This window comes from Phasianus colchicus, chromosome 2 (genome assembly GCF_987193195.1).
Source record: "Phasianus colchicus chromosome 2, bPhaCol1.hap1.1, whole genome shotgun sequence".
Classification (NCBI taxonomy): Eukaryota; Metazoa; Chordata; class Aves; order Galliformes; family Phasianidae; genus Phasianus; species Phasianus colchicus.
Window position 1 is genome coordinate 110,064,033 of NC_143437.1, and position 13,662 is coordinate 110,077,694.

At 48.9% G+C, this 13,662-nt stretch overlaps 1 protein-coding gene and 1 long non-coding RNA gene across 3 annotated transcripts in view; one reads left to right on the forward strand and one right to left on the reverse strand.

Moving 5' to 3' along the window:
• Nucleotides 1–9,763: 9,763 nt before the first annotated feature.
• On the reverse strand, nucleotides 9,764–12,195 carry LOC149919277 (uncharacterized). Its single transcript, XR_016464860.1, has 3 exons — nucleotides 10,601–12,195; nucleotides 10,040–10,142; nucleotides 9,764–9,897 (listed from the first exon to the last, which is right to left on the reverse strand). It is a non-coding gene; the product is annotated as an uncharacterized LOC149919277 (long non-coding RNA).
• A 139-nt stretch (nucleotides 12,196–12,334) lies between these two features.
• The window catches only part of CD2AP (CD2 associated protein), a 65,202-nt gene continuing 63,874 nt past the window's right edge, over nucleotides 12,335–13,662 (forward strand). For both annotated transcript variants that reach the window (XM_031604921.2, XM_031604922.2), the window contains exon 1: nucleotides 12,335–12,545. In XM_031604921.2, coding sequence (XP_031460781.1) covers nucleotides 12,542–12,545 — 4 coding nt within the window. In that variant the 5' untranslated portion in view covers nucleotides 12,335–12,541. The remainder of the gene's footprint in view (nucleotides 12,546–13,662) is intronic.

Genomic DNA, 13,662 nt, shown 5'->3' on the forward strand with positions numbered 1-13,662 from the left:
TTTCTGTCTATCTATCCATCCATCTGCTCATCTACCTCTATCTATCCATCTCCATCCATCTCCATCCATCTCCATCCATCTCCATCCATCTCTATCCATCTATCTACCTACCTATCTATCCATCTATCTATCCATCCATCTGCCTACCTGTCTTCCTGCCTGCTGCCATCCCAGTCACATGCACCACGTTTTTATGGGTGCATAATGGCCTAATGCTAACGGAGGTGGTGGAGTAGTGTTGTGATAATCTAGTTAATTGGGGTGAGGTGTGAATTCAGAGCATTTCAGGAAAAAGTAGCACCTGGAATGAGAAGTTCTCCCTCTGGGCAAGGGATTTGTCAGTTCTTATCAAAGGCTGTGGCCAAAGGGCAGCACAACTCCATCCCTCTGTTACAAAGCCCAAGGGAAGGAGCCAGCTGCAGGCACAGCTCAGGGCACGGCAGTGCTGGGTTGCAGCTGTACATGCACAGCTCTGTGTGAGGACAGAAGCCAGCAGACACAAGCCTTTGGCTGCTCCAAAGAGGACACAATATTCAAACCCTTAAAGCTTTTGCAGGCTTCAGTCCTCCACTGCAGATGTTTTGTATCTCTCTGGGCTGTTTGCTTTCAGGGAAGGAACCACGGTGTTTCCTAGAAATTAATTAACCAACTCGCATCCTCTTTGGGATGGCTGGGAAACAGCAGCGCTGGGTGCTCCGCGGTGCGGCTTTAGGATTGAGCTGTCAGAGGGAAGCAGTTCCGGCAGTTCCGAGCCCAATTACAGAGCACAGCGTCCTCTGCTGCCGTCTGCCTGTCCCAGAGACAGCTGTGCTGCCTTCTCTTTAATGAAGCAGTGCTGTAATAATAGCTTGCAGATATTCTATCTCTGGAAACAATTATCAGCTTGTTTTAAAGGCTGAGCTAACGCTGAAGATGTTTATTCTCCAGGAAAACACCCCATCTTTCAGCTATCAAATTTCTCCTTACTATTTAGAAGCCATCGTTGTGCAGTTGTGAATGCAAGCTGCTATAGAAAACACCCTGATGTGTTAATGAATGACAAACGAGGAGTTAAGGGAGCGGCTTCAAAAGCAGAATGTCAGTGTTGGGAAATCACCCTGATTCCAAATTCAATTAGAAGCATCTGATGTTGCTAGAAAGTCCCAAAGCCACAGAAGCTCTCTGCTGCCCTCAGTGCCTCCCGCTCGCCCATAGCCTGGAGCTCCCAGTCCCCTATGGGACATTGCTGGCAGTCAGAGAATCATAGAATCACAGAATGGTTTGGGTTGGAAGGGACCTCAAGGATCACAAAGCTCCAACCCCCCACCACAGGCAGGGCCACCAACCTCCACATTTCAGAGCAGCCCAGGCCCCATCCAACCTGGCCTTGAACACCTCCAGGGATGGACGGGGCATCCACAGCTGAGGATGGTTGGACAAGGCAGTGGGCTGAGGCATGTTGGCCTCCCTGCCCTGGAGCTTCCTTTCCTGGGGAAGGATGGTGACAAGTTTCTTCTCCAGCAAGTAGTGTGTCACACATCTTGTGCTCACAGCCACCTGCACAAGTAATGCCCAATTAATGCCAGGTAATAATACCAATAATTGGGAACCCATCACACAAGGAAAGTATTAAGCTGCTCCCAACTGGTGTGAGTCCCCCATCCCTGGATGTACCCAAGGCCATGGATGGGCGCTGAGTCCTTGCTCTGCTGGGGGTCCCAGCCCATGGCAGGGGTGGGTCTGGGGGCTGTGAGGTCTGTTGGACCAGGCCACACTGTAGTGCTGTGATGGATACAACCTGACTCTGTCTTCTCACGTGGATGATGTTTTCTTTGAGGCCATGTACAGCATGTGGCAACGCAGATCCTGCGACTTGTAGAACGCGTTCCAAGGGAGCGGGGAGGATGCTCCAAATATGAGAAACTGCAATGAAGATTCAGCATCTTTCAGATGCCCGTTTCAAACCCCACTGATATACTTCCCTGATCTCTTCCCCAGTGCCACACTCAGAGTGTTTGCCTCCTCCTGCCAGGCTGCCACCCCTTCATCCTCAAGCCTCCAACATCAGCCTTATGGCTCAGTGCTGTGTGTCAGATCTGGGTGCTACAAAGACCACACGTGGGGTGCGTTTCCTCTTGGACACGTACACTCATTTCCTGGATCAGGGGTTTGTTTGCCTGCCCTGAGCTCGCTGTGTTGGCTACAACCCATCGACCCTCTCCTTTCAAACTCCTTTTCTTGCAGCTTTACCTCTGTGCCCACAGCTCCCCTTCCTTCCCAGACCACACACTTTCTACTCTTCTGCTCTGCCCCTCTGTGCCAGTGATGTGGAGTAGCTCAAGTGGGCTGAAGTCAATGTACATATATGAAAACCAAGTGATTTATAAAGGAACCAGCTTAGGTGGGCAAACCCAGAGTGACTACGCTGTATTTTGATAACCTCTTATGACCTCTTCAGGGAAACAGCCTGAGTGGGTTTTTAAGGCAATAGGCGTACAGTCAGTCCTTCAAAATGAAGTGGCATCTTAAAACATATTACAAAGATTATCAGCACCAACAAACAGGAAAGATACACAAAGTATAGTAAGATGGACAAGATAGCACAGAATGCATCTCTTTTGCAAACTGATCTCTTTGGTTTTATGGAGTTAAAATGGCTACAATTTAAATAAAATTTAAATAAAAACAAATAGGATGTGAGGAGGATGAAAAATGGCATGGGCTGAAAGAGAGTGAGCTCTGTTCACAGAAACACATGGGAAAAGACAGAGGTAAAGTTCAGGAGTAGGAGAGGGAGCGCTGTGTGAGGTAGTGCTGCTGTACTTACAGGGATGAGGAAATGGAAGGAGCAAGGATTTTCTGTCTTAAGAAAGAAGATACCATGTAAAAATGACACCCTGGCTCTTATTTGTCCTGTCTGCCTGCCTGGGGAGAGCAATTACAGCCTGGCAGTGCCAAAGAACAGGATTACTACATCTACAGCATCGTTGTTTCTAATGGAAGCAGTGATGTTATGACATCCAGCCGTGTCAAACTGCTACAGCTTTCTTCATGCACCTCGTAGAACAAAGCTCCAGAGCTTCCTTCAATGGCACACATGCAGCATCTGTTTGCTGTCTTTGGTGGAGGTGAAACTCAATGCTGTGCATACCTGATGTGTAATAATACCCTGCCCACGCTCTCGTTTCAGAGGAGGAATACTCTTGCCCTCCTCTGACACTTCTTTGGGATTGCAGCTGGAAGATGTGTCACTTGCACTTCCCTTTGTTTCCAAATGAACTGGATGCTAGTGGCAGATGCTGGATTGGCAGCCCCACAGAAACAGATACTGCAGGCCACCAGTCTGCACAAGAGGCGGCAGTTGAAGTGTCTGGCTTCTGGATGGCATCTATCACCTGGCTGCTGGACCACACAGGTTAAGCAGCAGCTGCCAAATAGCACTATTGAAGCATTTCTTCTGAGCTGGGGTGGTAACTCCCTTGGTTAATATCAAGGGAGCACAGCCAAAGCAGATACAAGATTTCAGTTCTTCATTTCACATTTTGTCCTTTTCCCTCTCCTCTCCTCTCCTCTCCTCTCCTCTCCTCTCCTCTCCTCTCCTCTCCTCTCCTCTCCTCTCCTCTCCTCTCCTCTCCTCTCCTCTCCTCTCCTCTCCTCTCCTCTCCTCTCCTCTCCTCTCCTCTCCTCTCCTCCCCTCCCCTCCCCTCCCCTCCCCTCCCCTCCCCTCCCCTCCCCTCCCCTACACTCCCCTACACTCCCCTACACTCCCCTACACTCCCTTCCCTTCTTTTCTCCTCTCTCTCTTTCCCCTTCCCCTTTTTTTTTCTTTGCTTTGCTTCACTGCCCTTTGCTTCCCTTCTCTTTTCTTTTTCCCTTTTTTCCTCTTTTAGTTTTCTTTTTTTTTTTTTTTTCCTTCAATCCTTAACACAGGTCTGGCTCTTTAGGGATGCCCTTCTGTCAGTCAGAACTGTCATAGAATCATAGAATCATAGAATCACCAAGGTTGGAAAAGACCTGAAAGATCATCCGGTCCAACCGTTCACCTATCACCAATAGCTCCCACTAACCCAAGTCCTCAACACCACATCCAGTCTTTCCTTGAACACCCCCAGGCTCAGTGACTCCACCACCTCCCTGGGCAGTCCTTCCTGAAGAGGAGAGGCATAGGTCAACAAAGGAGCAGTGATATCCCATTGGGGAGCTCATCCTGATCAGGATACTGCTGCCACTGGTACTCAGGGTTGGTAATGCTGAAGTTGCTCTGACATCTTTGTGCTGCACTGCAGTCACTCCTGAATATTTGGATTCATTTGTCAAAGGCAAAATGTGATGGTGAAGTACAAAGCAAAACTGTGCATATGACTGTATGTGACTATAACTGTAGCTAGGTGCCTGAGTCCTTTGTTTCTCATGCAATGATAAGACCTTGATTCAAAAATCATCATAAAATATGTCAAGCATGCATGAACACACACACATGCATTACCTATATGCACATATGTGCTTGAACTTGGAAAATAATGTAATCTTGTCCTTTTCCCTGCTAGGAAAGCGTATCACATAATAATAATCCATTACATGAAATGTGTCAGCTTCACCCTGAGAGCTGCTGGGACTCTCCTCTCCAAACTCCCGTATGAATGTGGCTGTGCTCTTTAGGAACATTTCTGGTTTCTGGTCTCAGCATACCCCAGCCATACTGAGCCTGGCTCTCAGCAGAGCTGCTCTGTGAGCTTCGGTCATTTCCTTTCCCTTGGATCTGCCAACATGCATCTGCAGAGAGCAAATCCTTCCCTCCTCAGCCTTTGCTCTGTGACAGCTTCTTTTAGACAGCTCACACTCCTGTATGGTTCAAAGTGCTTCTGTTCCTATTCCAAGCTGAATCCATCCCAGGCTCTGGGCAGCCTGGGCTGCTGGTTGGCGACCTGCACACAGCAGGGGTTGGAACTGGGTGAGCACTGTGGGCCTTTGCAACCCAGGCCATTCTGTGATTCTGTGATTCTATGACTATTGATTTACATCCCTTTTTCAATATTAAGTCTCAGTAGCCAAGTGGTGGCATCATTATTTCCCTATATAACGGAAACCCCTGTCCTGATAAACGGAAGAAGCAGGGTTGTCACTTTTGGTGGCTGCATTATATCTGTGGGAACCCCAATTACTTCTCCCACATTTTTCTGTCACGTCTAGTAATGACAGTACTCATATGTTCTCACAGTTTCTTACATGCAGGACCATTGCAGGACCTTGCACTTTGAATTATTCTGTCACACTGCAAGGCTTAAAAATAGTAGGAGCATAATGGGGTTAGGCAAGTATTGTATTGCTTTCTTTTCACTTCAGGACTTCCTCTTTCAGGCAGCTGTGCTAGGTCTTGTCTCACTTTTGGGTATATGAAGCAATCTCCAAAACCACAAATGGAGTCTGAATCTAAACTACCCAAAATTCAGTTTTGATTTGTTTGCACAGGAAAAAGAACGCACCAAGTATGATCAGAACGGAAATAAAACAGAAATGATACAAGAGCAATACGTGTTCAAGTACTGTAATGATGGCATTCGCTTCTCCAGACTTTACTGAAGCCCGAGCTGGCTGTGTGGGCTCCTTGTGCAACCCCAGGGATGCGCTGGCACCTCTCCAGGGCAGTGCATCTCTCCTAAGCACTGCAAGAGAAACATAGGATGCTTGAAACATCTCCAGCACTGTGTGTTTCCCAGAATGTTCATTGCAAGCACTGCTGCAATTTCAAATAGGAACAGGAGCAGGGTTTGGAGTTCTGATTTCCCATGAGAGAGATGTGATTAGCCAGTGTAGAAAATAGCTCTCTGAGACAGGAAATGGCCTCCGACTGATCCATGTTACTGCCTGTCCTGATGCCAGAACCATCCTGTAACTGCACTGAAAATAACGGTCTGCCAGCAGATTGGTGGGGTCAAAAAAGGTGACTGGTTTTCATACAAGGTTGTGAAAAGTGATTTGAAGTTCCTGAGAACAGCAGGAGCTCTGGAACAATTGGAAATGGGAATTTCTGAAAGGGAAGGAACTTGACGAGGATGGCCAAGTCATAAGGATTAATTAACTTAGGAAGGCACGCTGATTTTCAAGCAGTCTTGTCTGGAAATAGGACAGATGGAGAAGTGAGAAGGGACAGCAAACACTGCCTGCAAACTGCTGTCAGAATTAATGCTGTTGGGAGAGTGCCAGCTAAAGGATTCAGCTCTTTGTAGGAAGGGAATGGGCCGTCCCCACCCCAGCCTCTGGGTAATTAGCTCACAAATCAGCCCATTAGATAAATGGCCTTTTTCCTTAGGGAAAAGAAGTGCAGGTGTGCGAGCATCTCTGGTGATACATTTTTGGCATTGAGAACACTCCCCTTTTCTGCCACACATCCCCCTGCACCTTCTGATGAGCAAGTGCAATCCCACACCATTCAACAAACCCTTCCTTACAATTCATTTCTTTGTGTCTTTTTCTATGATTGTATACATAAAAACTGCAGTTATCTGCATTTTATTTGGGAAAGGAGAAAAAATCTCAGTCCATGGTCCCAACTAAAATGGAAACTGAAAACCTTTTACTTGACAAGACAGAAAGCCGACCTTCTCTCTGCCTCTGTCACCTCGTCTCTGACAGCCAAAGAGGAGCTGCTTTTCCTCCTGGCTGAGATGCTGATGAGTGTTGGAGCAGAAATAGAATCAAGGATATACACCTGTCAGTGGAAGGTTTTAGTACAGAATTTTCTAAACACGATGTATTTTGGTCAATTTGGATCATTCTGCAGCTCTCCCTTGGGGATGCTCTTTATAAACTGCAGTGGCTGCACAGCACTCACAAAAAGGCTGTACTGTCACTAATGTCAGTGATGATTCTGTGTTGTTTGATGCTGAGAAGAGACATGGCACTGACTTTGGCATGAAGCAACAGACAAGTGTGCTTGGCTTGACCTCTCTTACCACAGATTGTGTATCCATGCACTGCTCATTGCACTGTCAGCTTAGAGAATACAGTGGAGAAGATGTAAACACAGATAATTCCACACCCCTTTCTCCAAAAGGCTCCTAAGAGTCCTCACTGTGGAGAATGCTGTTTTCATGCTTGCAAGGTGAGGCTTTTCCTTACTTGCATTAAAAGAGGGAAAAAAAAGAACCAAACAAAGAAACAAAAAGCTCGGGACAATCACACTCAAATCACAATTTTTGAATGAAGAAGTGCAGAATTTCTGTATTTGATCATAAATAGGGCTTATTGCAAGTCCAAACTGCTCTGACAATTCACTGCCTTCAAAGTTTTCTGCTAGGTCTGCATGCTGAACAGCATGAGCAAAGACAGAGAGCACTGGAAGCAGCATGAAAGCAGGAGACAGAAGTGCAGTATCACAGAGTGACCCTTCCCAGCAGCAGCAGCAGCGGCTCTCAGCAGCACACTGACAGCACAGCAGGGCTGCACCCACCTCCACTGCTGCCTGCTGGACAGGAGCATTTTCAGTTGACACCATTGCCTCACCTGTAGCACAGACACGGACTCTGATACACAGTGTGTGTGCAGTGCAGTGCTGTAAGCGTGCCTTGTGATTTTAGAGACATACTCCCTTTTGAGTAAACATTATGCCTTCAAATTGCTGCAATGAGGACTGTGGAGAGAAGGAAGTATTATATTTGCAATTCTGTATGTTTTGTGGGAAGCCTTCTCTGCAGAAGAAATGCTCCTTTGTCCCCTCCTGGTGCAGAAGCAGGTTTTGGGCTGCTCTCAGTTTGGTCAGATAAAATGGCTGAAGCCACAGCCGTTGATGTATTCAGATGCTGAAGGAAGCCATTAGCCTGCTGGAGCCTGAAGATGAGATTTCTTTGTGCTAGATGTTAATATGAGGAAATGGTAAGCAGTGCCTGCCAAAGGAACTTAGTATGAATGCCAAACGCCCAGTGTACCTGAAAGGGAAGATGGGAGGTGGTTATTTATTAGAGAAAAGTATTCTTTTTTGGGGCAGAGCTTCTCTCCACACTTCCTGCTGTTTGCAGCTTTGCGTTAAGTTGTTGCAAGAGCCCGATATCAACAAATTAAACCCTCAAAAGAGATAAGGAAGAAAAAATGTAATGGAGTAACCAGCCTTTCAGTACACTCTGATAATGGCCGTGTGGCCAGAGATATGATTAATTCAGGCTTATTCTTAGCCTGAATTTCAAATAGCCCCCACCCCCTGATCATTTGCCTTCGAGACTGGACAATTAGAAATACTTTATTTCACACCTGTGCAACAGAAATTATATTTCTGATACATCATTCAGAACTGCCAAAGCATTCAGCCCTGGATGTAGTGCTTAAATAAATTTGAAGGCAGGATTTTTGTACCAACAAAAGCAGGCTGCAGAAATGCCACTCGCTTGGGCTCTGATTGAGCTTAGCACACACACTTGCTGTTTCCACACGTGTCCATGAGGGCACAGGCAGCTCACAGAGCCAGATTCCATTATTTTGCAAACCAGCTCCTAACTTCTCATAGATCACCAATGATCCACAGTCTGTGCTTTAAAAATATGGCACTACTGAATGAATTTTTCAGCAGCTTGGAAACCACCATGTGAAATCCCTTAATATCACCGGCTATCTGCAGAAGCACAGTATTGAATCACAGAATCATAGAATGGCTTGGGTTGGAAGGGACCTCAAGGATCATGAAGCTCCAACCCCCACCACAGGCAGGGCCACCAACCTCCACATTTCACAGCAGCCCAGGCTGCCCAGGGCCCCATCCAACCTGGCCTTGAACACCTCCAGGGATGGACGGGGCATCCACAGCCTCTCTGGGCAGCTGTTCCAGCACCTCACCACTCTCACAGCAAACAACTTCCCCCTCACATCCAACTGAAATCTGCACTCCCTCAACTTCAAACCATTTCCCCTTGTCCTGCTGTTATCTCCCCTTTCAAAGAGCTGATTCTCCTCCTGTTTGTAGGCTCCCTTTTGGCATGGTACTTTAGGTATTCCCTTTAGGTATAGTATTTGTAATCTTTCTTTAGCACTGATCCACAGAAAAGTCTATACCCAGTTGGTCTTTACTTTGATGGAGGGAGCTGTGCTGAAGTTACCAAGGTTTGAGCCTTCCTCAGTGCCCTGCGTAACCATTAAGGTGCCATTGAACAGTCTCTGTTGGGGAGGGGGAGAAGAAAGAAAATAGTTGGTTCTGCTTCTTTAAATAACACACACAAGAAAAACCCCACATGAAAAAATAGGATTAACAGTACTTTCCCCCTACTTGAAAAGATATTTTTTGTTTTTATGTACAAAGCAACTGCTCTGTGATTATCTTTATTTATACTTCTATTTGGGAGTCCCACCTCACCCTTGTGGAACAAGCAGATTCTTTCTCAGCCAAGGATGAAATGAATAATAGTGAGTGCACACTGAATGAGTATTTTCCCCTGCTTTGTACTTTTGGAAATGAGATATATCATAGAATCATGGAATCCCAGAATGGCCTGGGTTGCAAAGGCCCACAGTGCTCATCCAGTTCCAACCCCCTGCTGTGTGCAGGTCGCCAACCAGCAGCCCAGGCTGCCCAGAGCCACATCCAGCCTGGCCTTGAATGCCTGCAGGGATGGGGCATCCACAGCCTCCTTGGGCAACCTGTTCCAGTGCCTCACCACCCTCTGCCTGAAAAACTTCAATATATAATATATATCTGCAGCTTCTTCAAACCAGCAGAGGGAGTTTTCTCTTCTAAATAATTTTTGTACTTCTGAAATATAAACCTGTTTGTTTTATTTTAATTTATGCTATATTTTCTCAGTAATGTTATGTTACCTCATAGGAATGATCTCAAAACAAAAGCAGAAGTTTTGCAGTCAAGACAGTTCAACTCCTGAACACTACAGGCTGCGTGCTTCCATGTGATATTTACAGACATGGCTGTGCAAGAAGTAGCTGCCACAGAAAAAGCAATACAGTGTCAAATGCATGAAAAACAGACCCATTGTCATTCCAGGAGCAAACTATTTGGTTAAACAACATTGGGTAACCCTTAATTATTCAGTTATTGCTACTCAAGAGGATGTGAAACCATAACCTGGTAACAGCTGACACGTGACTTTGGCTCACAAAATGAAGTTCCTTTGATTCCTTGTCCTCTGGGGCGAAGTTTTGGAACCTTCATGTTCAGGTTTCTCCATCTGGAAGCAATAGAATACTTCTAAGATTACCACAGTGGCAAAACAAGTTTTTTTTTTTGTTGTTTGCTTGTTTTTGTTTTTTTTTAAAGAAGGTATTTTATTTAGAAGTTAATTATGAGTAAACAAACATTCAGCACACAGAATCATAAAATCATAGAATTGCTCAGGTTGGAAAAGACCTCAAAGATCACGGAGTCCAACCACAACCCACCCATCCTACCCCAACTCTAACAGCCCTCCGCTAAATCACAGCCCTGAGCACCACATCCAAAATTCATGCCATCACACAGGGCATAGTAACATAGTAGTCATGCAGCTCAGTGGCTGAGCCACAACAATTAATAGTTCAGGTTATTAGCCTGGCACAGATGTCATTTCCTTCTGCTCACTACCACTGTCCACTCACACGAGCACTAAGTATAGGCCCTGATGAAGCTGTAACTCATACACGAGCAGACCTGCATTTCTGCAAAGACTGGTGTGCAGACTGAGAATCACTGCTTTGCTCTCCACTCGGTTGTAGGCTGAAGAGAGGGGCACGGCTGGCCTGATGTCAGTGTGAGCATCAGGATGGTCCAAAGCTGGAAATGATGCATTAGTTGGAAGGAGCTTCTGGAAAGAAGGCTGCACAGAGCTCCTCCATAAGTGTGTGTGCCGTGAATATTTTATCCCTCACCTCTTGTACGTTCACCCTTAGCCTTAAGGCGGGTCCCAGCAAGGTTTCTATACTGGATCAGAGCTATTACTCATCTCAGCCTTTATCCTTTTTTAGTGTGTTGTTCCTCGGAGGAAGTGGGGAAAAAATACCTAAAACTGAAGAGAGAATTCAGCCTTATGAAAGTTATTTGCTCAATTTTTGTTGGAGGTGACTTCAAACTCTAAAGATAAGGTTTCTCTTCAGTCCCGAATCTCTTACTATCAGCTGTTACAAATCCACCGGGGGAAGCAGGGAGTTGTTCTTTAATTAAAGAGACTGTCCCTTACAGGGAGCACCATGGGACCGCGCATCAGGTTTGAACACCACGTGCTTGAAGGAAATTCTCACAATTACTTGCACATTTCCAGTTAAAACACCGGAAAGGAGATGAAATACCAAACTAGGACCTGGTTTGAGCTTCTTTACTGCCTCAGCCTTCACATCACGCCTCCAGTACTCATCATCTGACTCATTTTCTGTGTGCATCTCACGAGAAGGACGCCCAGCCAAAGCTGGCTCCTGGAAATACTTGACATTCTTTTCAGGCTAATTGTGCTGTGGGCTGGGCCGAAATGGCTCCTCCTGAGCCGTGCACAGAAGGTTCCTGCAGCAGGAAGGCGGGATATTTCCACACAGGAGTGTGCTGCCGTCCCGATTTCACCACAACCACCCGTGTTTGTGTGCCCTTCTGGCCTGCAGGTCACTGCTTCTCTTTAAATCAGTTGAGTTCGCAGCGGCCATTTTCACTCTTCCTGTGTTTCCCACAAAAACCTTAGCGGTGGCAGCCTGATGTAGCTCTGAATGCTTCTTTTTTTCCCTTTAAGAAATACACCTTGGCCACAAAAACCCAACCCACACAATGCTGTGAGTTATCCCAGACCAACGCACAAAGCCATAAACGTGTTCATGAAGCAGGGGAAGTTCATCCAAAAATTGAGGAGAAGCCTCAAATGGGGCAAAAGGTTTTGAGGGGGAGTGGTGGTAAACTGAGCCAGGGGAGGTTTAGGTTGGATATGAGGAGGAAGTTTTTCAGCCAGAGGGTGGTGAGGCACCGGAACAGGTTGCCCAAGGAGGCTGTGGATGCCCCATCCCTGCAGGCATCCAAGGCCAGGCTGGATGTGGCTCTGGGCAGCCTGGGCTGCTGGTTGGCGACCTGCACACAGCAGGGGGTTGGAGCTGGATGAGCACTGTGGGCCTTTGCAACCCAGGCCATTCGTTGGTTCTATGAAAGCCCGTGAGGGAAGTGGGATCTTTTCACAGCGCCCAGTGGCAGAGCCAAGGATAACGGGCACAAACTGCAGCCCGCGCCCCGTCCGACCTGACCGCCCCCCACTCGAGGGGAGGCGCCGCCCGCTCGGTGGGAGCGCCGCGGGGGGGGGAAGGGAACGGCCGTGACGTCATCCCGCCTGGCAACGGCGCGCGGCGTGGGGGCGGCGGCGCGCGGCTCTCGCGGGATTTGGCGGCGGCGGGCCCGCGGCGGGCGGCGCTGTCGGAGCGGCGCTGTCGGAGCGGCGCTCGGTGCGGCGAACTGACGGGACGGCTGCGCGGCCGCCTCTCCCCACCCCCGCCTCCCTCCCCGGGCCGCCGGCGGCTCGGCGCTGCCCTGACGTCCGGAGCGGCGCGGATGGAGCCGCCGTGCCCGGATTGAGAGCCTCGGCGGGACCCGGAGCCGCTCCGCCGAGCTCGGGCGGGCGGGCGCAGCATGGGTGAGCGCGGCGGGCAGCGCGACTCGCGGGTGGCGGCGGCCGCATCCCCGTCCTGGTCCTCGTCCTGGTTCTCCCCCTCCCCGCCCCCTCCTGGGCCCGCTGTCCGCCGGCCGGGCGGTGGGTGGCGGTGCCCCCCGCTGTGGGACGGATTGCCGCCCTCCCTGCCGCCCCGTTTCCCCTCCCCGCGTTATCCCCGCCCGCGCTGCGTTCCGCTCTGCGCTGCCCCGCGCCGTTGCGGTGCCGCATCCCGTCCCGGCAGCGCGATTCGGGTTTTCCCACTTGGTTCCGGGGGGCTTTGCTCCTTCCTCGTGTGCGGGGCAACAAGGGGACGAGCGCACGCCATGTGCCCGGTGATGGGGTGCTCGCTCCTCCCGGCTTGCGTGCCTCGGGATTTCCTTATTATTATTTTGTAATGGAAGGAAGCCTTGTGCTCAGAGTGTGCTTAGAGCGGAGTCTGAAGGTGTGAAGCGGGGTGGCTGCGCTGTGCTGCTCTTACAGCCCTTCAGGCTCCTCGTGCAGGGCGCTCAGAGCGCTGCAGGTGCCTCCGTGCTGCGCGGCACTGCCTGCAGGTCAGCAGCGATGTGAGCTGCCTGCTCGTGCTGCTGGAGTGCTGTGCTGTAAAGATGCTGGTTCGGCACTATGACCTAATTTGCAGCCTTCAGTACCGAAAGGGAGCCTACAAACAGGAGGGGAGTCAGATCTTGGAAAGGAGAGATAACAGCAGGACAAGGGAAATGGTTTGAAGTTGAGGGAGGGCAGATTTCAGTTGGATGTGAGGGGGAAGTTGTTTGCTGTGAGAGTGGTGAGGTGCTGAACAGCTGCCCAGAGAGGCTGTGGATGCCCCGTCCATCCCTGGAGGTGTTCAAGGCCAGGTTGGATGGGGCCCTGGGCAGCCTGGGCTGCTGTGAAATGTGGAGGTTGGTGGCCCTGCGTGTGGTGGGGGGTTGGAGCTTCGTGATCCTTGAGGTCCCTTCCAACCCGGGCCATTCTATGACCTCTGTACTACAGCAGCGTGAAGCACCTGGGGGTTTCCATAGGGTAAGTCTGGCTTATTAAAAGTGTAGCCGTGCCATTTGACATTCTGTATGAGGCTTGCAGTGAAGGACTCATGCACTTT